The sequence below is a fragment of the Erpetoichthys calabaricus genome, chromosome 8 (genome assembly GCF_900747795.2).
Source record: "Erpetoichthys calabaricus chromosome 8, fErpCal1.3, whole genome shotgun sequence".
Classification (NCBI taxonomy): Eukaryota; Metazoa; Chordata; class Cladistia; order Polypteriformes; family Polypteridae; genus Erpetoichthys; species Erpetoichthys calabaricus.
This window is the reverse complement of record NC_041401.2, coordinates 182390539-182413559: the sequence shown is the minus strand read 5'-3', so window position 1 is coordinate 182413559 and position 23021 is coordinate 182390539. Positions and strand designations below refer to the sequence as shown.

At 43.1% G+C, this 23021-nt stretch overlaps 1 protein-coding gene across 1 annotated transcript in view; it reads right to left on the bottom strand.

Annotated features, from left to right (window-relative positions):
• igsf21a (immunoglobin superfamily, member 21a) overlaps positions 1 to 23021 on the bottom strand; it is an 897495-nt gene that overhangs the window by 480546 nt on the left and 393928 nt on the right. The window contains exon 2 of the mRNA XM_051930758.1: positions 9471 to 9583. Coding sequence (XP_051786718.1) covers positions 9471 to 9583 — 113 coding nt within the window. The remainder of the gene's footprint in view (positions 1 to 9470; positions 9584 to 23021) is intronic.

Genomic DNA, 23021 nt, shown 5'->3' with positions numbered 1-23021 from the left:
GATAGATAGATAGATAGATAGATAGATAGATAGATATGAAAGGCACTATATGATAGATAGATAGATAGATAGATAGATAGATAGATAGATAGATAGATAGATAGATAGATAGATAGATAGATAGATAGATAGATATTCGTCAATGTTTCTTGTGTGTACCCGTAGCCCAGTCATCCCAACGGGTTACACAAGTCACTCCTGACTTAGAATGACCCTTCACACAGGGTGAGAGTCACAGAACTCCACTTCTTCTTCTTCAAACTGACCCCAAATAGTAATTGCCATGCAACGGCGCATTGCCTTTGACAGACTAACATGATATCGCGCACCTAGACAGACGATTGTCCGGGTGACATCAAAACTTTTGTAAATGTCAATATTTGCCCTTCCCTGGAACTGCCAAAGTTACAAAATGATTAAAGATGAGTTGCTGCAGCTACGGCAAATTAATACACACAAAATCAAAATTAATTAGGCAGGGATATTTATTCCTAATCACACAAATCTAATTTGTCCTGACAGTTGAAGAACAATTGCATTTAATTTCCATGATTGCTTTGCCATCCTCAAAAAGAGTCTGGTACTGGAGTAATTTGATAATTTTGCAATCAAGTCCTTTTATTTATTTATTTTATTCTCTCTTTTTATGCAGACTAATGTTTAAATGTGTTCTTTCCATATTCACAGACAGGTTCATTTTGACAGCCCAAGTTCTGCAGTACATTTCTTTATGTCTCTCTGGCACATCTTTTCAACAAGTGACTTGGACTTCACTAGAAGAGTATGAGACAGATGACAGAATAGCGATTACTTCAGCACACCAAAGTGCGTCTTTTCATGTTTTAATAGGCTGTCCCTCCCACTGCTACCTTTGTTTTAATGACCAGTCTCCTCACACTATCACTACTACATCATCAATTCTTACCACATCAACGAGAATGGCGAGTGACAAGTCCATCAGCGTGTCTGTACGCAACTGAAGACCAAGTAAGGAGACAACTGAGGAAGCTACACACAGGAGAAGCTACAAGACCAGATGGAGTCAGTCCTCGAGTCAGTCCTCAAGGCCTGTGCTGACTGACTTTGTGGTGTCCTCTGTCCCTAAGGCTTCAGAAAGTGCTACTGTTTTGGAAGTCATCATGTGTTGTTCGTGTTCCAAAGAAGGCGTATGCCTCTTCACCTGATGACTACAGACCAGTGGCACTTATGTCTCACATCATGAAGACCCTTGAGAGGCTGGTCCTGTGCTATGAGTCCTCTTGTGTTAGACCAGCTGAACCCTTAGGGGGACCTCTTCCACCAGAAGAAGGTCCTGGGGCACATCCGGGTGCATTCCAAAAGGTGCCGCTTCACTGTCAGTCAGAGAGTCGGGAGGTGGAGGACAAAGCTTGAGGGAGGAGAGAAAGAAAGAGGAAGAAAGTGTAGTGTGTTTGGGGTGGCAAAAGAAAAATGCTTCCTTCCCCACTTGAATAAAAAAGTGTGCTATTTGTCAAGACTTGTATCTCAGCCTGTCTCTGTTGGGGTTTGGGGAGCGGTCCGCCCCCTGGTGGTCCACAAGAGCTATAGCGTAAACCCCATTGCACACTGATCCCCAAATACACCCAAAGCAGCCTGTTAGCTGTGGCCCTGGGATGTACGATGGCCTGCTTCTGACTTCACATCCTTTAATTATAACGCTTGATATGTGCTACGAGGGGAGTGTTCATAGAAAGATCCAGACTCCCTCTGTGTGTTTGTGTGTGTGTGTGTGTGTGTGTGTTGTAAGTGCCATCTGTAGAAGCAGACTGGCACGGGCACCCTCAGCCCCAATGAAGGCACTTGGAGTCTCAGGACAGGCAGCAGAATGAAGATTTATTGTATGCGCACATACAGACTCACTATAAATGCAACGAGTGAGCAGTACATTTATTACAGTTCTTATTACGCAAGTCATTTTGCATCCTCATCTGACTCCTAAAACTACACTGCTCTAGTTCTGCCCTTATTTAATTCCACCATTATTTCTCAGTTGAGGGGGTGTCAAACTCCTCTCTGTCCATCATGTCTGTCTGACAAGGCCTACCTGTACTCCCTACTAGCTCAGCGTTTGCTGCTATTATTTACAGCCAAAGAGTTCACATTCCCTCTCTAAGCAAGGGGCCCATCCTTTTCCAGCTCTCCTGCACGTCTAACCTTTGACTTATGAACTATCGGTGGTTTCTCGCTTATACAGGACAATACAAATATGTAGGCCTGAGCCATTTAGCCTCCTAACTCTTACATCATCAATGCTTAGTGAAATACCATACTCACTTTTCCATGTGCTTATAATACTTTTGTAGTATGTTGAGATTACCAATTTCAAGAATACGTTTTTCTATACGTTCAAGTGCAGTTCCGTGGTTCAAATGTCTATGGCCATCTTGGTGTTTTTGTTCTGGCCCTGAAAAGCCTGAGTCCTGAGGTTGTCCCCGTACCTTCCCAGGCTCCATCTTGAGGACGGTTCAAAAATGTGGTGAGCCTGCAAGGCTGTAAGGCTTTGTACTTTTCAGGCATCCCCATGGAGCTGGCAGACATGGCGGGTGAGAGGGTTTGGCGCGAGCGCGCGCCCCCCTCCTCCACGTTTCTCAAACACGCTCTGCCCTTGGCGAGGAGAGCCATTGCCGTCCTGTACCGATGACTGAAACGCCTCTCTGACTTCCACTTCTTTCATCTGAACACAGCTTAAAAGCGGCCGTCCCTTGACAGGCATCAATGTGAGCAACAAAACTTAAACTCAAACAAAAACACTAATGTCGACAGTTTAGTGAAATAAAAGGGAAAGATTAAAGACACTTCTGCTGTGAACTCTCGGATAATTGATTTATTATGTATTAGTAATGGACGGAAGAAGCTCTCATCGGGGGAGTCGAAGCGTCTCGCTCTCTCGCATCTCAGCCCCTCTCTTCTGTGCTCTTGAAGAGGACACATTCATTCCCTGACGAACCCTTCCAAGTGTCATTGCTGGTATACAAATGAGATCCAGAGAGCCGGGAAACTTGCTGCCGTCAGTGCACTGCTGCATTATTTAAGATATTTGCTTTTAAACCATTCTGCTTTGTGTCAGAGAGTGATGGAAAGTGTCTCCTTGCGGATTCCAGGCCTAACTTTCCTACATTTCACTTCTAGGCTGAATTTTGCTCTTTTTTTTTTTTCTTTATTTGCTGGTTTCTCGGTTTGATCAGTGGGCTCTGGTTCATGCCAGTGTGTGCAAAATTCGATTTCATTGACTTTAAAAATGTGTGTCTCACGCTTACCCTTCAATGCACAGATATGTTCACATGTGTGTGTGTGCATTGTGGGAAAAAAACAAAACAATGAATGAATCAGTCAGTCACATTTTTTATATGAGTGGCATTGTGGCACCACTGCCTCTCAGCTCAGTCACACTGCCCACCAGTCTCAATATAGAGTTGGCATGTGCTGCCCCTATCCGTACTAACACAAGACACTCCTGTTTTCCACATTTTTTTGGGTGGTATACTGCATTTATCAATAGCGCCTGATGACCCCGACTCTCTTGCCTCACTGACCCCAATGTCTTACTTGTGTTTCTGAGTGAATAAGTAGTCATTTTCTCAAACTAAATAAGAAGAAATTGAAAATCTGATGGGCGGCACGGTGGCGCAGTGGGTAGCGCTGCTGCCTCGCAGTTGGGAGATCTGGGGACCTGGGTTCGATTCCCGGGTCCTCCCTGCGTGGAGTTTGCATGTTCTCCCCGTGTCTGTGTGGGTTTCCTCCGGGTGCTCCGGTTTCCTCCCACATTCCAAAGACATGCAGGTTAGGTGGATTGGCGATTCTAAATTGGCCCTAGTGTGTGCTTGGTGTGTGGGTGTGTTTGTGTGTGTCCTGCGGTGGGTTGGCACCCTGCCCAGGATTGTTTCCTGCCTTGTGCCCTGTGTTGGCTGGGATTGGCTCCAGCAGACCCCCGTGACCCTGTGTTCGGATTCAGCGGGTTGGAAAATGGATGGATGGATGGATGGATGAAAATCTGATTGGGCAAAAATGGATATAATGAGGGTATTAGAAATAACATTGATACATTACGCTTAAAAGTCAAGAGTGGGATAAAGAATTTAGGGGTAATTATTGACTCTGACTTAAATTTTAAATCACTTATTAATCAGACTAGACATTAAGCCCGTTACAATAACGGGCGCTAGAACAGTAGTCCATAAACATTAGTAGGAACAGACCTTTTACCTCATTAAATTTTTTCCGTAAAATGCCTGTAATCTTCTCTGACAGTAATACTGGCTTTGCTGTCCATAATATGCGTTTAATTTTCTGTCACAACAGTGGGCAATCTGCAGATTCTCCCCAGCAACTCATGTAATGTGCATGAAAATAAATCCACTTTTAAAAGTCATCGTATTGTAATATCATGAAAATTCGTATATTTAGGAAAACCCCTTTAACGACGGACACTTTACACTTTACCGGGCCAAGCTTCTTAATCGCAAATCTGACATCCTCAGAGTGAACACTTGCACAACAATGGGGAACCTGGTCTCCGTGTCTCAGTACCCGATTGGATTTTTCGTGTTTTCTGTTTTAGGTCTTACCTCATTTACCGAAATCCGATTGGATCAGCCGCGCGATATTTTATAGGTCCCGCCCTCTCTGTCTTGTGTGACGCGTCAGGCGGCCTTTGAAGCATCTGCTTTGAAAGCATTGCACCGTGCCCCGCGCATGCGCACTTCACCAGAAGACACACACACACGGACTGGACGCACACAGGGGTTTTATTAAAGAGGACAGCATTTTTTCACTTAAGAAAAATAGCAAAAGTTAGATCCCTTATAACTTTCCAAGATGCTTAAAAATGAGTTCACATTTTTGTTTTTAGTCGACTAGATTACTGTAACGCACTCCTATCAGGACTACCCAAAAAAGACGTCAATCGATTGTAACGAGTGCAGAATACAACTGCCAGAATCTTAACTAGGAAAAGAAAATCCAAGCACATCACACCAGTCTTAGCGTCGTTACACTGGTTACCCGTGTTGTTCAGAAATGACTTTTTCTAGTCTAGTTAATGTTGAGATTCTGGTGTTTGGTGCTAATCACGTGCACTGATGCTTCTTCTCCCTCCTTACAGAAACAAGTAAGACCTAGTCCACTGCCTCTTCTGGCTCCAGACCACGCCCTCCAACGACCTCATTTCCGCCTTTTCCCCTCCAGATGACCCGCCTCTTCCTCCGTCTCAGCTACAAAAACCCACCACCTCTGCTCTGCAATCCAGTCCTGTTTTGCGAGTCAGTCTTTCATGATTATTTGGCGGAGTATTACGCATCTTTTCCCTTCCAGTGACTCTACGATATACGGGGTGGACCCCCAAACCTTTATCATTGTTTTTTTGCTTTCTTTACAGCCTTTACAATACACGGCTCTAGAATTGGCATGCTTTTTGTGTGCCTGGACTTGAGTTAATGATAGCAGTTTGAAAGTTGCTGCACAGGCATTATAAACTTGACATCATGCCGATGCCGTGTTGACAAACTTGAATGACCCTCCAGTTATTAAGATAATAAATTATCTGTCTTTTTTTTTTTCCAGCCCCACACACCAATTCTAATAAAGAAAAGGTCCTTTTCCGCAGTAGCAGGGTTGCAGTGTTCAGTCGAATTTATTTCTCCCCAGAGTCATTTCAACAGCATCTGAACACTGAACAATTTAATCCAAATTACTTTCAAGCTGAATATTTGAAACGAAAGGGAGTCCCCGACACCAAACTCCTGTCACCATAACTAATGCCTTCTTTAATGAAGTGACGACCGGACAACATGGAGGGATTTTAATAGAACGCTATTGTCCGGTTAATTGTAATAAAAGGCTTCTCCTTTCTCTCTTTCATTGCTGTAAATTGCTTTATGGATTGGATGCTACAGAAATGTTAATTGTCGTGCAATATAAATTTTCAATTAGGTTGCTTTGCACCTCGAACGCTGCCATTTAGCTGCATAATGTATTTGTCAATTCTTTGGAAAGCGACATGATGGGTATATCAGATTATTAAGGGAGGACATCTGGATGTTCATGAATATCACGTTAAGCAGCAGATGTTAATTTAGGCTATAATGCAAATTAACAGGAAAAATATGAAAAAATGCTAAATGTGTTTTGTTTATTTACCTCTTTATTATTTGATTATAGACAAATGCATCGACACCTTAACACACATAACAGGAGCCTGCAATGTTCTCTCCGTTTTCCCAATTAGTCTAGCGCTGTACATAAGGCCTTGTACCAAGGGGATTTGGCCACGGTGCCCACATTGATCCGGGCAAATCTAGCTTGCAATTAAACATAGGAGCCCCCTCTTATTTCAAAAAATAAAAATGAGCCAAACCAATTTAATAGTTTATAGTAGCTATTAAACAATGTAGATCTTTCCATCCTGGACAGCAGATGTTTGAGTTTGCCATGTTTGCCAGTGAATTTGAGAGACTATGGATTAGAAATGGATTGACATTATCTGCTGCCTTTTATGTCTTGTCTACTCTCCAGGCTCCTCTGAAGCAGGTACTACCACCTTGGGTCAAGGGGGTGCGCTCACGCGAACCTTCTCCTCTTTCTTCCCTTCTGTAGCATCAGGGCAACTGACTCCGTCCCTTCCGGTCTCCCGCCTTTAAAACTTGCCACTACCAAAAGGAGGCGGTCAGTTCTGAACCGACTGCACCACAAAAAAGGAATCACAGCCAGGTGGCTTTCTTTGCCTCAGTTCTTTTTGCTTTTGTTGATTATAGCAGTGTGCATGTTGGCCATTTTGTTTTGTGTCCCAGTTACACAGGGATGACCGGATTGGTGCCCCAACATTTTCCTTGGGGAACATGCAGTTTCTTATTCGATCACAGTCTGTATTTTTTTTTTTTGGTATTTGGTACACTTGCATTAGAGGTGCTGAACAATGTCTGTCTACAGCTTCTGTAGCAAATTCTCATAATTTATGTGTCAAATGGCAAACGTCTTCTTAGATTTTTAAGGTAAAGGCCATGTGATATTTGATGACTTTTCCAGAGATTTTCTGTTGTCACCTCAGTGTCAGCGGCGGTCGGAGGTCCGCAACTGACAAGGTTAAGCATCTAAAAAGTACCGTTTCCGGTTAGCAGAAATAGCTCAAAAGTTGATAGAAATCTATGTTTTGTACCTAATACTTGTATGCAAAATTTGGTTGACCTAAGTGAAAGCGTACTCAAGTTATCGTGTTTACATACACAAATACACAGACATAATTCCAAAAATAGTATTTTAAGACTAAAATGTTGAGGTTCATCAAAATCTCGAAATGGAATTTTTGGAATATTCCAATACTTTTCCTATACTTCGTATATGAGAAAGTCATGGAGGTCTAAAATGTCGAGATTCATCAAAATCTCGAAAATTGAGTTTTGGAGGATTCCAATTCTTTCCCTATACTTTGTACATGAGAAAGTCAGGGAGGTCTAAAATGTTGAGATTCATCAAAATCTCAACATCGACTTTTTGGATGATTACAATATTTTCCCTATAATTCGTATACAAAACATCAGGGAGGTCTAAAACATTGAAATTCAACAAAATCTCGAAAAATTGAGTTTTTGCAGGATTCCAATTCTTTACCTATACTTTGTATACAAAAAAGTCAGGGAGGTCTAAAATGTCAAAATTTGTCAAAATCTCGAAAAATTGAGTTTTTGAAGGATTCCAATTCTTTCCCTATACTTTGTATATGAGAAAGTCAGGGAGGTCTAAAATGTTGAGATTCATCAAAATCTCGACATTGACTTTTTGGATCATTACAATATTTTCCCTGTAATTCGTATACAAAAAAGATAGGGAGGTCTAAAACATCGAGATTCATCAAAATCTCGAAATGGAGTTTTTGGAGGATTCCAATTCTTTCCCTATACTTTGTATACAAAAAAGTCAGGGAGGTCTAAAATGTTGAGATTCATCAAAATCTCGACATTGACTTTTTTGATGATTACAATATTTTCCCTGTAATTTGTATACAAAACATCAGGGAGGACTAAAACATTGAGATTCATCAAAATCTCGAAAAATTGAGTTTTTGGAGGATTCCAATTCTTTCCCTATACTTTGTATGTGAGAAAGTCAGGGAGGTCTACAATGTCAAGATTCATTAAAATCTCGAGATGGAGTTTTTGGAGGATTTCAATACTTTCCCTACACTTCATATGCGAGAAAGTCAAGGAGGTCTAAAATGTTGAGATTCATCAAAATCTCGACTTCGACTTTTTGGATCATTACAATATGTTCCCTGTAATTCGTATATAAAAAAGACAGGGAGGTTTAAAACATCGAGATTCATCAAAATCTCGAAATGGAGTTTTTGGAGGATTCCAGTTCTTTCCCTATACTTTGTATACAAGAAAGTCAGGGAGGTCTAAAATGTTGAGATTCATCAAAATCTCGACATTGAATTTTTGGATGATTACAATACTTTCCCTGTACTTCGTATATAAGAAAATAAAAAGGAAAGGTCAGAGATTGCGTCTGAACTCGCTGTAGCTTCTGACCCTTTGCCAGGCAGCATGCTATTGTCTGGCATAAAAAGGGTTGAGCACGAGTGTACTGCAAGGTCGGCACACAGCTGAGTTCTTTCATTCGGACAGACAGACAGTTATGGCTATTGCAGTAGGTGCTTCTCACATTATATGTGAACACCCTTAAAATGACAAAGGATGATGCTGAAACAGCCATGATTGTAATATTTGCACAACCAACATCACCGTCCACCACTGCTTACCCTGCCCTTGGTAAAGAATCTGACCAAGAATCAACAATAGACATTAAAGAGGAAGGCACATCATGCACCACATGCAATATTTTCTTCTGAAAACGTTGTCAGTAATTTAAAAAAATCAGAGTACCCATGACAGTAATGACCCTATAAACCTATAACAGAGAATAAAATAAAGTAGAGTTAGACTCTTTCTTCTCTCGAGAACAGAATTAATGCCCTCGGTTATGTAAGGCACATCAAGAGAATGGGCTGAATGTTCTGGACAATAAACTGCTGCAGACTGCCTGAAGCAGTGCCAAGTGGAAGTGACGCTGAGTGCCAGGGTCACAGCTGGATGTCTCTTTCTTGGCAGAAAGAAGCACTGTATTTCATGGCAGAAGAGCATTCATTGATGGATTTTTGAGGGAAAAGTACCGAGTTTATCGCATTCTGGACAAAATGATTGTTCAAAAGCTGTTCCGAGAAATGAGCTCAAGCGTATTCGACAGTGGCAAAATGCTTACTTTCAAGGCGGTAACATATCTGATCGAGGGCAATCTGCCAAACACACATGGTAATATTCAATTTTTCTTCCTGCATTGCTTGTTTATATAATAGCGCACATCTGTCATAGAGCTGGCATCCTTGGCAGCATAATGGAAAGGAACCTTTGAGTAGAAAAGCCGACTGATAATTGACCCTGACGATTGGAGGAGGTACTCACCCGATACCAGACTATCTCTCGCAGCCTGCCGTCAGTCTTGAAGTTGCATTTCAGCGTCACAGTATCTCCTACAACAACTGGAGGAAGGGGCTCAATGGTGACGGTTAAGTAACCTGTGGAAAAGAGGGGCAAAGAAAACAATTATTAACAGGGAGGGATGGCATCATGAAGGCCATCTGGTTGTAAAAATCACACTGAAACCAATATTATGGGGAGTCTAGGCAAAAAACAAAAAAATAGCAACACCCATATAAAAACGGGAATACAGTAGCTACGAAAGAAGAAGAAGTCATGCTGTGGCCTACAGCTCCCCAAACCTGACAAAGACAGACACAGTTTTTTCATGCACACAGGCTTTTATTTACAGGTGGGAAACCCGTCCCAAGCGTTTCCCACTAGCCAACACAATACACCAAGTACAGATAATAAAGGACTCTGCAAGGCCTTTCTTTTCTTCTTCTTCTTCTTCTTCTTCTTCTTCTTCTTCTTCTTCTTCTTCTTCTTCTTCTTCTTCTTCTTCTTCTTCTTCTTCTTCTTCTTCTTCTTCTCTCTGCCTTTGTCCATCTTCACTCCTCCTCCAGCAAGCTTCATCACCTTCCTACCAGTTCTGGCTCCTGGAGCAGTGGCAGTGGGCTTGTTTTATCTAGCACCTGGGTGTACTTCTGGTGGCCCATTAGTGTGGGGTGGAAGCCCGACAAAGTAGGGGTCCGTAGTCCCTGTAGCACCCCCTGGCAGTACCCACAGAACCCAACAGGGCTGTGCTAAACTCCAGCTCCCATGAAGCCCTGGGGGAATCTGAGGCACCATTGCAACCTTAAGGGTTGCCATGTAGTGCTCTGGGGGAGGCAGTGCCCTGTGCATGCTCTCTCTCCCAGTTCTTCCAGTATGGAAGTGTCCTGTCTGCCGTCTGCCACAGATGTCTAAAATTTAAAGTGAACATTTATGTTTTTCTTTATATAATTAATTATCAGCAGAATACAAACATGTTTAATCCCACTACTCTTTATCTGTAATTACTTTTTCTATTCTGGCACAAAGGGTCCATCAGGAAAAGGTTCTGAGCCAATATCCCATCTATATTCAGATAACATTATTACTACTTGCCTAACATATTTGAGCACAGACAGGTGAAGTGACCAGCTCATGGTCACACAGGGTCAGTAGCAGGATTTGGAACCATAACCTCAGGGTTTAAAGTCCAAACTTTCAAAGCTTTATCTATGACATGCCACGTTTGTCACATGTTTGTTCCGATATCTTTTGGATTTGATTTTGTTCTACTTATCTCTGGGAAAAGGGACGAAACGTCTTGTGGTATGGTTAGGGGTAGGATTAGGGATGTTTTGCACAGTGCTGGAATTTTTCCAATCAGAGACCTGCATTTGTTTATCATTGTGATTAGGAATGAGTGAAAACTAAATTTGCAACAAATCTCTGTGTTTCACTTTGTAAAAAAATATTGAGAAATATGGTGGCATTTTGCTTCCAGCAACATTTACGCCATTGACACAAGAAAAAAGGTGTTTAGCCTTATCTGGAAGCATTTACGCGCATTAATTCTGCATGCATCTGCCTGTCAGTTACTTTTAAAATAATAAACAAAAATTACCAGACTCACTCCCTGTAAGGTGTTGACCATTGTTTCCCAACTTTTGTGGTGTCACAACCCATTTTTTCACTTGCCAGTGGGTTTGTGACACACAAGGGAGGGGGACTTCTCACTTCATGAATTTAGCATGACCCACCACACCCCTCAGTGAATTTAATGTGATCGTCTGAGCAGAGGTGGGAGTAGGGTGGTCATATGCCAGTGTCATAATGACCCACTTAAGAGGGGGACTTCCCCCTTCATTAATTACACATGATCCTCCATACCCCTTGGTGAATTGAGTGTGATCGGCAAAGACGGTGGTACCTGCAATCACCAGAGAGTTACATGAGTCAAACTCGGTCGACAATGCTTTTCCTCCTTGGTGAACTCAGCATGATCATCAGAGTGAGAGTTGGGGGTAGCCATACAGAATCGGCCGCAATCCACCCGAGATTGAGCGTGACTAGGGGGTTTGGGAGGCTTTGTTTCATCCAGGGTAGGCTGTACCCTACCTGCAATGCCACCGCTGGAAACGCTGGTGTAGACTTATTGTTCAGCCTCCAGATGTGTTCTGGTAATATGATTCCCCAAATTGCTAATTATGATGACTGTCTTGGCGACTGTAATCCTAAAGATGCATCATAGACAGAAAAGAACCTTGAAGCTCCCAGCGCTTGGAGAGTTCACATCCCTAACTTTTTCTGCGGAAATCAAGATACATGAAAGGAAGGGTGCTAGGTATGGTGGGGGACAGCGAGGAGTGGCTTTTCTAGTAGTGAGATTCTAATATGGAGACCACACAGTAATGTGGACAAAGGAAACTTGTTGGTGTTGTCTTCAAGAGGAGAATGTGGAGCATGTCACATTATGAAGAAACACACCGTGATCCTCAGCGGTAATGTAAATGCATTTTTTTCACTTAAGAAATATAGTAAAAGTTAGACCTCTTATAACATTGTAAGATGCTGAGAAATTAGTTCACACTTTTGTCTTACTCTAATGCACTCCTCTCTCAGGACCACCCAAAAAAGACATCAATCGAATACAATGAATGCAGAATGGAGCTGCTAGAATCTTGACTAGGAAAAGAAAATCCGAGCACATCACATCAGTCTGAGCATCACTACATTGGTTACCTGTGTCATTTAGAATTGACTTTAAAATACTGCTTATGGTTTACAAAGCCTTTAAGCATCTCACTCAGTCCTATATTTCAGAATGTCTTACACCTTACTCTCTAAATCGTAACGTTAGATCTTCAAATGAGAGTCTGCTTATTATTCAAAGAGCTAAACTTAAAAGAAGTGGTGAGGCAGCCTTCTGCTGTTATGCATTGTGAAAGATTGAGGCACTGTCGTCCACTCGAACCCTCAGATCAGGCGTCAGACACCAGATAAAAATCCAATTATTATTTATTTTATAATAATAATGTGCACCAAGCAACCTTCTCTCCACAATACTCATAAATAAATCACCAATAATCAATCAATAAACCAATCCTCCTCTCCCAGACGCATTGCCACCCTTCCACCCAGCTCAGCTCGACGTCTGGGATTTCCCATAGTCCTTTTATATTCCCTGACCCGGAAGTGTTTCCCATCCTACAGTCCATGTGATTTCTTATCACTTCTGGGTCAGACAAAAAGTCCTTCTCTTCAACCCGGAAACACGTCGTTCCTTCTGGTCATATGATCATGACGTGCTTCCGGGTTATAGGGCACGTATAAGTCCTTGAGCCTCCCTGTAGCGTTCTCTGGTGGGCCCCACGGTGTCTAGCAGGGTTGGGAATAAAAACTCCATTGTCCATAATTCCCTGCTGGTCTTCGGGGCACTTCCATGCTACAGGGAGTGCTCCATCTAGCGGCCTGGGGGTATTGGCCGGGATAAACAGCCGGCCATCTATCATAGCACCTAAAATCTGGAATAGCAGACCGATAGAAATTTGCCAGGCTAATACAGCAGAGCACTTTAAAAAACTGCTAAAAACTCATTATTTTAACATGGCTTTCTCATAACTTCATTTTAGATTAATCCATACTCTGTATATCCATCCATTTTCCAACCCGTTGAATCTGAACACAGGGTCACGGGGGTCTGATGGAGCCAATCCCAGCCAACACAGGGCACAAGGCAGGAAACAATCCTGGGCAGGGTGCCAACCCACCGCAGTACTCTGTATATGCATTTAATTATCAATATCATTCCTGGTGGCTCCGTAATCCGTACTAACCACTAATTACTTTCTCTGCTGTTCTTTTTCCATCTTTCTGTGGTTGCGATGTCACTGATGGATTGAAGGCCAGAAGTCCACATGACCGTCATCATCAAGTTCTTCCACGTGAACCCTGAATACCATGAGGACTGATTGAGGTCATTTATGTTAGGTAGAATGCCTAGAGGGGGCTGGGTGGTCTCGTGGCCTGGGAACCCCTGCAGATTTTATCTTTTTCTCCAGCCGTCTGGAGTTTGTTTCTGTCCTCCCTGGCCATCAGACCTTACTTTAATTCTATGTTAATTAGTGTTTCTTATTCATTTTGTCTTTTTCTCTTTCGTCATTATGTAAAGCACTTTGAGCTACATTATATGTATGAAAATGTGCTATAGAAATAAATGTTGCTGTTGTTGTTGATAAATAGAATTGATTTGCCGACAGGTTACAGGACAATGCAGTATGAATGAGCCTTTAAGGAGCAGTGCGTCTTATAATACATCTCAAAAAGACTCTTTAGTGAGTTTCTCGTTTTGCAATTGTGACATCGCCAGTACAGTTTCAGTGTCAGTTTCACAAAAAACTGTTTTCGGACTGAAACTTGCCTGTTTTACTCCTCACAAATTGAGATCCTGGTCTACAGGAAGCTGATAGGCCAGAGTCAAGAGATCAAATAAAAACCCTCCCTCTTGTGATGTTACAAAGGCCATCCTTAACTTTAGAAGCCATCTGTCACAAAAGCTGAGCCCTGGTAAGGATACTAATTTTTTTTTTTTTCCATTTCCAAGTGGTTCTTAGACAAAGACGCGGAAAAAAAAGAAAAAAACGTGGCGATGAAATCCACAGAAGGCCCGACTCTCAGCTGTGTGCATGGATCTGCAGGCAAATACATCTTAGATTGGCTCCATATTCATAATGAACCCTGACTTTTCACATAAGGTTATTCATTTATTTCTCTTTCAAGCCGATGACGGGATTAACGTTGACATGTGGCAAGTCTCAGCATGAGAGAGTGCCGTCACACGCAGAAATGAATCTGACTCCCTCAGATGCCTGCATGTTGTTTGTCGCTGAGTTTTGCCTTCAAAGTGGCAGCACACAAAAAAAAAGCCACGGCAATGCAGAGCCGTCTCCCAGAGCACCGCTGCCCTGCCATTACGGCGGTGTTCAGTTGCATTAAGAAATAGGCTCCCAAAAGCTTGCATTATTTCACACGACATGCCAAATCTGTTGTGATCTTACTCATTTTGCTCCCTCTTGTTTATTTCTTGGATCTGTGCCGTGGATAGAGGGAGAACACATGTGAGGCTAAGCCCTGACTGACTCGCAAAATGTCACCAAGCTGAAGAGCATTCTGTCTCTGTGGAGGAGCCTTGACATTCCTCCAGTGTTCCCTTGGGTTTGCCTCTCATATGTTAGTTTATATGGAGTTTTGTCCTGGCAGGTTCCAAAAGTGACCCTGTTTTCCCATTTTACTATGTAGAAGAAAAAGAAGACATTGCATTTATATAGTGCTTTTCAAGACACTCAGAGTGCCACTTCAACCACCACCAATATCCAGGATCCACCTGGATGATGTTGACAACAGCCATTTGATGAAAAGGCGAGAGAGAGAGAGAGATAGGCAATAAGGAGTAAGAGATGGTGAGGGGGCCAGAATGACCAGGCCATTATGGACAATTTAGCTACGACATCATGAAACACCCTACTCTTTACAGAAGATGCTACAGAGAGTCAGAGTGTTGGTTCTGTATTTCGTCTGAAATATGGCAACAATTCTTACAGTCACTGCACTGGGACATTGGGATCCCACACAGACCACTCCCTGTTGGACTCATCCAACACCTCTTCCATCAGCAACCCAAGCTTTTCTTAGGTGGTCTCCCATCCAAGTACTGGCCAGGCCCAAACATACCATACTTCAGGTGGATGACCTTGTGACGATGCAGGTTCTCTCCATGCTCCTCTCGTCCGTCTGGGAGCCCTGAACCCAACACTGTCGATAATGTCACCGAGATGAGCTGACAAATGGGGACAAATCTCACATGAAGCCAGGGGATATAATCGAAAAGTGCTTAAGTGCTTTTATTAAAACAATAATCAAAACAAAAAAGTGCAGTGCATAAAGTTCAAAAAATAAATCCATAAAAACAAGTGTCCAGTGGGGATAAAAACCATCCAATAAATAAATCCTTTAAAGCTCGAGGTTAAAATACAGAAGTTAAAAATGCAGTCTCACTCCCTTTCTCCCCATCTCACCCATTACTCGCAGCCGGCGGAGACCAACAGCCACGAGCTCCTTCAGCTAATCTCTGTCTTGGCCTCCTTCTGGATGTCACTGCCAGACCGTCGAGGTCAGCTCTCCTCCCTTGATCCTTCGCGCACCCGTAGTTGCTCCTCAGAGCCCATGGGAGGACACCTCTCTGCTCACCCCACTCGCTAGTTTTCAGTGGGGCGAACTAGCCCCTAGAGCACAACTGACTAATGCTCCTGCGTGGGGCCCCAGCTCGTGGTGTCTCCTCATCCAAGGTGGCCAGATCATCCTGCCAAGCTGCCATTCATTCAATTTCTTTAACCTCTATTTACTTCACCTCCATCGATCGATCGATCTCTCTACCTCTGCCCTTTCTCTGGTGTCAATCCGTATACACACACACACACATCCCCGCACGCCTCCGTGGTGCGTAGCGCCTTAATCACACACCGCAGGAAGCCAATGAGGCAATCAAGAACGACCGCACCCACACGTGCAGGTGCGACTCGTTCCACTTACCTCACTAACTCCCCGCGGTCATGCGATCACGCCCACGGAGAACAGCACGGCTATACAGATTTAAAAACCCGGCCTTTTTTCTTTAAGCCGTGGACCCGCTATACCACAGACCTGTTCTGAAGTGCAGGTGGTACGGCTACTGACTTGTGCTGTAACTTGCGGTATGTCTTCTAAGAGATTCCATACTCCTATTATACTGTTGGTGTTGATTGTTCAGGATGCTGTTCATTGACTATTGCTCTGCTTTTAACACAGCCTGGTGCTGAAGCTCAGAGACCATGGTCTGAACAGCTCCATCAGTGGTGGGTGTTTGACTTCCTGCCAAATATGTGCAATTGGTTGAAAACTCACAACAAGAACTCCTCCACACTTTTTACATTCTAGTAGGATTGACTACTGCAATGCGGTGTTCACTGGATGTTCAAACTGTTCTCTATACAGCCTCCAGTTAATCCAAAATGCGGCTGCGAGAATTATTACAAGAACAAGAAAATACGAACACATAACTCCAGTTCTTAAATCCTTACACTGGCTCCCGGTTAAGTTTAGGGCAGATTTCAAAATCCTTCTTTTAACATATAAAGCATTAAATGGTCGAGGTCCGGCTTACTTGTCGGAACTTATCATGACTTACAAACCAGAGCGCACATTAAGATCTCAAGATGCCGGTCTGCTTATGATTCCAAGGATTAATAAAATAACAGTGGGAGGTCGAGCTTTTAGTTACAGGGCCCCTAAACTGTGGAATGGTCTGCCTGCTACTATAAGGGATGCTCCTTCGGTCTCAGCTTTTAAATCCCGGCTGAAGACTCACAACTTCAGTTTAGCACACCCTGACTAGAGCTGCTGATTAGCTGTACAGACTGCATCTCTGTTGTTAGTCATTAACACTTAAACATAAGTAACATGACAGTTATAATTGTATACTAACCCTCACTTATTCTGTTTTTCTTCTCGGTACTCAAATGTGGCACTTGGTGCCACGGCCCACCTGCCAAGTTGTTTTGCCTGCCTAAGGAAAAGTCATCCCAGATGGAGGATCGCAGGAATCGTGGGAAAGAGGGGTCCTTTCATCGGATTGGCTGGCCCAGCACTGTTTCAGCCGTGGAATGGCCAAATGGGGGAGGCAGCTTGAAGGATGAGGTCTCCAGGACTCTATACAAATCCAAATCTTATTATGGGATATATCATCTACTGTTAAATTCTGCTCTGTACTTCTAAAATTTATATTTTTTATTTCTTACTATATTGAGAAATTGTTCTGTTCTGTGTACTGCATTGTATTGTATTGACCCCCTTCTTTTCAAACCCACTGCACGCCCAACCTACCTGGAAAGGGGTCTCTCTTTGAACTGCCTTTCCCGAGGTTTCTTCCATTTTTCCCTACTAGGTTTTTTTGGGAGTTTTTCCTTGTCTTCTTAGAGAGTCAAGGCTGGGGGTCTGTCAAGAGGCAGGGCCTGTTAAAGCCCATTGCGGCACTTCCTGTGTGATTTTGGGCTATACAAAAATAAACTGTATTGTATTGTATTGCCCACCAACATCAGCATTCAGCAAGGATTAAGTCTCAGCCCACTGCTATTATAGTCCTTTCACCTATGACTGTGTGGCAAAGCATGAGGCCAACAGCATCATCAAGTTTGTGGATGACACCACCGCGATTGACCTCATTAGCAAGAATGATGCCTACAGGAGGGAAGTAAAAGACCTAACTGCATGTTGCCATGACAACAACCCCCTCCCTGAATGATGACAAAGCAAAGGAGCTTATTCTGGACTTCAGGAAGAACAAAGGAAATCACGTTCCACTCTACTTCAATGGCTTCCCCCATCCAGACAGTTATCAGCTTCAGGTTCCTGAGTGTTCAGAATGTGAACACCACTTTGTGGTCTGTCAACACCACCTTCATCATGAAAAAGGGCTCAGCAAAAGCGATTTGTCCTTAGGAGTCTAAAGAGCTTAAGTTTGGAAACCAAAATACTTGCGAACTTCTACTGCTGCATTACTGAAAGTATCCTGACTGGATGCATCATGATGTGGTTTGGTAACCTGACTTGTCAGAATCACAAGCTTCTCCAAAAGGACTGTCCTTACTGCTTCTAAAACCACCGGGGCTGACCTTCCACAGCTTTATACCATCTACTCCAGCCGATTTCTAAGGAAGGCTGAATCCATTATCTCTAATGCCAGCCATCCAGTTCATCCATGTTTACACTTCTGCTTTCTGGTAAATGGTACCAGAGGTTCACGACACACTCCAACCATCTCAGACACAGCTTCATCCTATTGGGTATAAGGTCCCTGAACTCTTGGTGACCTCATCTTACCTGTCCTGAGATTTTAAAAAAAAATACATTTTTTATTTCTCAGAAAATTTCCCAAATTTAATCACCCTCAAACTACTCTCCCTGACATTCAATACACTTGTCCCACTCTTTTTACCATTGTTCAAAACTGTTCTGAAAAATGATAGCCTTCAGTGCCTCCGTTGTTTGCTTCTTGACCTCCTCTACATCCTAAAAACGCTTTCCTTTAATGACCCTGTTTATTTTTGGGAATAAGAAAAAAATCAATGGGTGCAAGGTCCAGGGATTTGGGAAACCACTGTCATCCCGTTTCTCGTGAGAAACTACCGTGTACTCAATGCTGTGTGGACGGGAGTGTCGTCATGATGCTGAAGCCACTCACCCGGCCATTTTCTCTGCACTACATCACACAATCGCTAGAGCACTTCAAGGAAGCCGCTTGGCCAGATGATGCGGACGGCAGTCTAATACACGCCCCTCGCGGCAAACGTTGGAACTAACACCCCTCCAGCCTCCAGAAAAAAATTCTTGTTATTTTTGGGTCCCTCCTCGATATTTTACATGTGTACTGTTATCTTTTTTCCACTAGTGTTAAGTACAGTCTATAAGTCGGTACAGTTTTGTTTTGCACCATGTACATTAGGCCAATCTTCTGCTTCTCTTGTTTATTATATTTATTTACTAGGGGGCTCCGACTCTTACTCGCTTTGATCGCCAACCCCCGGGTTTGGTTAACCAGATATACAATTTAAAGAGATTGTTATTTTCATTGTTACATAGTGTATGCATTATTTTCACTTTTACTTTAAAACTTCAGTTAAAACAATATTTTATAACGGGCAAATGTATAACTGCCCGTGAATGAATAGCGTTTCTTTCTCTCTAATAAATAAACCAACTTTTTGTAATGTTTGTCCCTGTGATATGTTAATTGTCATAGCAAAAGCTATTCTAACGGGAAACTGTAAACGCTTTAATACGAATGGCATATCAAGATCTCCTTTGGTGTCTAACGTTATCTGCGGAAGATGTACTACATTACCTTTCTTGTCGTTTGTTAAAATTTTACATGTTAGAATCGTGTTCGACCAATTTTTAATACAACTAATCTTATCCTATTGGATAGCCCATCACTCAGACATAAATTGCGCAATAACATTACGATACGTCCTTCTTTCAATAGTAATTCGGCCGGTGGAAGTCCAGATGGTGTTAACGCTTGTAGATATTCTACGGGATATTGTAAGTTGATGTTTTCATCTTCTGCACGGTCACCACCAACTGCTTCAGCTTAGTCGATTGATATGCATTTAATCAATTTGTCATGTAACCGATCGACAATTTTTGTGTGAATTCATTTAACTTCATTTTTCTTGCTCCCATATTTAGAGGAATGGGTGATTCTAAACCGGATCTTCGTAAGTATGTGTGTGTGTGGGAAGCTGCCTTAAATATCTAGAAAAGTCCCCTTTTATTGGTGGCAGAACAGGTCCGAACACCATCAGACAGAGACCATGTCTTTATAAAAGCACACGTTTATTTGCTTAAACTCCCACACAGCACACAGTGCTCCCGCACCAAACACCCCTAATACGGGCTTTTCTATCTCAGTCCGTGGGCCGCCTTTCCTCTCTTCACGGGAGCTTCGTCCTTCTCCCACTCCCGACTCTAGCTCCCTGATTGTAAGGAGGCGGCCCCTTTTATTCTCACCCAGACGTGCTCCAGGTGCCTGATGACACTCTTCCTGGTGTGGCGGAAGTGCTGCCTGTGACGCTATAGTCTCACTGTGACGCGGATATATTTATAGCACGGATAGATACGGGTCAAGACTTTCAATAAGTTTTATGTATCAACTACAATAAGCAATGTACTAGCGGGTTTGCAATGAGGAAAAAAAAGAGGAACATTTTTTAACTTTTATAAGATATTTGGGGGCGGCACGGTGGCACAGTGGGTAGCGCTGCTGCCTCGCAGCCTCCCGGGTCCTCCCTGCGTGGAGTTTGCATGTTCTCCCTGTGTCTGCGTGGGTTTCCTCCAGGTGCTCCGGTTTCCTCCCACAGTCCAAAGACATGCAGGTTAGGTGAATTGGCGATTCTAAATTGGCCCTAGTGTGTGCTTGGTGTGTTTGTGTGTGTCCTGCGGTGGGCTGGCACCCTGCCCGGGATTGGTTCCTGCCTTGTGCCCTGTGTTGGCTGGGATTGGCTCCAGCAGACCCCCGTGACCCTGTGTTCGGATTCAGCGGGTTGGAAAATGGATGGATGAAGATATTTGGTCTTACCATCAGGTTGTTTGTTAAGGTTTTTTTTTCAGAGGTTTCGCCGTATGTTTCGGGTGCAAGACTCGCGCGTAACATATCATTTTTACCGACTGGTGTTTTAAAGGTGGCGCAGAGGCTAAACGCAGTCACAGGTGCCTGGGAAGGTCAAACGAGAGCTATAGGAGAAGTCCAAATTGTATTAGTAGCGTACGTGTACCGTAATGTTTAAGTTTGTATATTAGTAACCTCGAGGTTAGGTATAAATGTTTTTGTTGTTTTGTTGTTTATTGTTTTATTAAATATATGTTGTTGTCAGATATTTTGATTTGTACTTGGAGGTTACGATTTCCCCGGCAGGTCTTAAATGGTATCTCCTTATGATCAGGTAAGCCGATCCTGGTAATGGAAAAGGCTTTATAAGCACAGTTGTGGCCGCAAGAGGGGGAACGATCGTTTGGAGAGAATTAATAGGAGTTAGGTAGTGCGAGGAACACCAGACAAGAGGTGCCTGGTGGCTGAGCTGTTGGTTGCTGTAAAGGAGTGTGTTAGGCTCCTGAAGACCAAAAACGACTCCTGAGATTGTTTTTTTTAAGGAGTTGTACTTGTGACCTGGACTGAAACAGAGTCCAGTCTGGTATTATTTTAAGGCTGTTGATGCCCTTGCATGGACTGGAATTGATTATATATATATTATTATATTTATTTATTTATTTTTCTTCTTCATAATTTGATTTTGCCTTGTCACTGGATTATTTATACGTTTTTGTGCATCCTTTTTACATCAAAATTAAAATTACCTTTGACTTTGAACACCTGCCTCTCTCGTGCCTCTCTTATTACCCCCTCAGTCCTGGTCGGTCCCAAACTACTAGCAGGCCATCTGTGTTAGTAGATGGCTTGTGACACTGCCCTTGCACTCGGAAGCACTCCGCGCATCCCTGGAATGATCTTCCTCCACCTTCCCAGGTGTGGCGGAAGTGCATGTTTCCCGGGCTCCATGAGGCTCGGGGGGTGCCCCCTGGCGATGGCCACGGGCCCCAATGGGCTTAAGCCTCCTTGCTCCTTTCCCGTGGTCTCCTCAAAATCCAGGGCGGTTGCCCCCCCGTGGCCTGGGGGACGTATAAGCCACCTCCCAGTCCTTCCAGGCATCCCAGCTGGGTCTGTCCCCCAGCCTCCTGTGACACTGGCTAACTAAAAAGATTACAATAAGCAAGCTTTTGAGGCAACTTAGGCCGCTTCTTCAGGCAAGGTAATCATCTCACCTGAAGAAAGGGCCTGAGTTGCCTTGAAAGCTTGCTTATTGTAATCTTTTTAGTTAGCCAGTAAAAGGGGACTTTTCTAGATATTTAAGGCAGCTTCCCATTTTTTGTGGCCAGCTAGGCCGAAACCAGCAGTTAGCAGTTGGAGTAAGCTGAATTGGGGTGGGCTTCTTCTGGGCAGGCCGGTGAAGGTGCCAGCTTGCCACCTGGGGAGCATTTTGGAGGTCTCACATTATTTTAGTTATGTCTGTGACTCCTAATCACAACAGATCAGTTGGGATTCTGATCTGCTTTGACGGCCTCACACCATTTTTGTAGCCCATTTGGTAATCTATTACTAGTAACGTTCACTTTCTGGTTTCTCAGTTCCTTTTGGCTTTCATCACAAATATGACCATGACCACTTCTTACTGCTACTTTAATCCTCAGGCACCTTTATGTTCACAGCAGCCTCTTATCCAGTTGTATAAAATGAAAGCTGGCGACTGAATTAAAGAGCTGCGGTGGGATGTAGAATACATATGCAATATCATATGCACGATATCAAAATGAGGATAATTAAACCATTCTCCTCCTTTAAAGTATCTAGGATGACGGTTTCTGGAATAGAAAATATTAGAAAATTGTTTTAAGGGGACCTGTGGCACTTTTCTGACGGCAAAATTAAAAGAGGTACCAGTCAGCTGAGTTATTTCCTGCTAATCTGCCATTTCCTTGCTGCCTGAAAAGAGAGGCCATATTTGATACCTTTCACCACACTAAATGGTAAGTGCAGTCTGCTTAATGGATACCTTGGGCCTACTGGGCTCCTGAGAACATGAGAGACACACTGAAGCCTCCTGGCTATCCACAGTATGGTGTACAGAGTGCCCTCTGCTGGCTGTGGAGGCTATAAACACAATCTCAATGTCCTGGAATCTCCAGAACATACATGTTTAAGATGAGAAAGAAGTCCCTGAGAAGAGCTTGTTAAACAGCAGCAACATTCATTCTGGGACCACCATATCATGGTATAACTAGCCGACATTCCTCGCCTGTAGGTGTAACGTTGTTGACTTCTTTCTATTGCTCTTTTAGATGTCTGATTCATTCTTTTATTGCTCTCTCTGTCTCACATTGATGCTGTGGCATTGTTTAATTTGTTTTCACTGCTTGTGA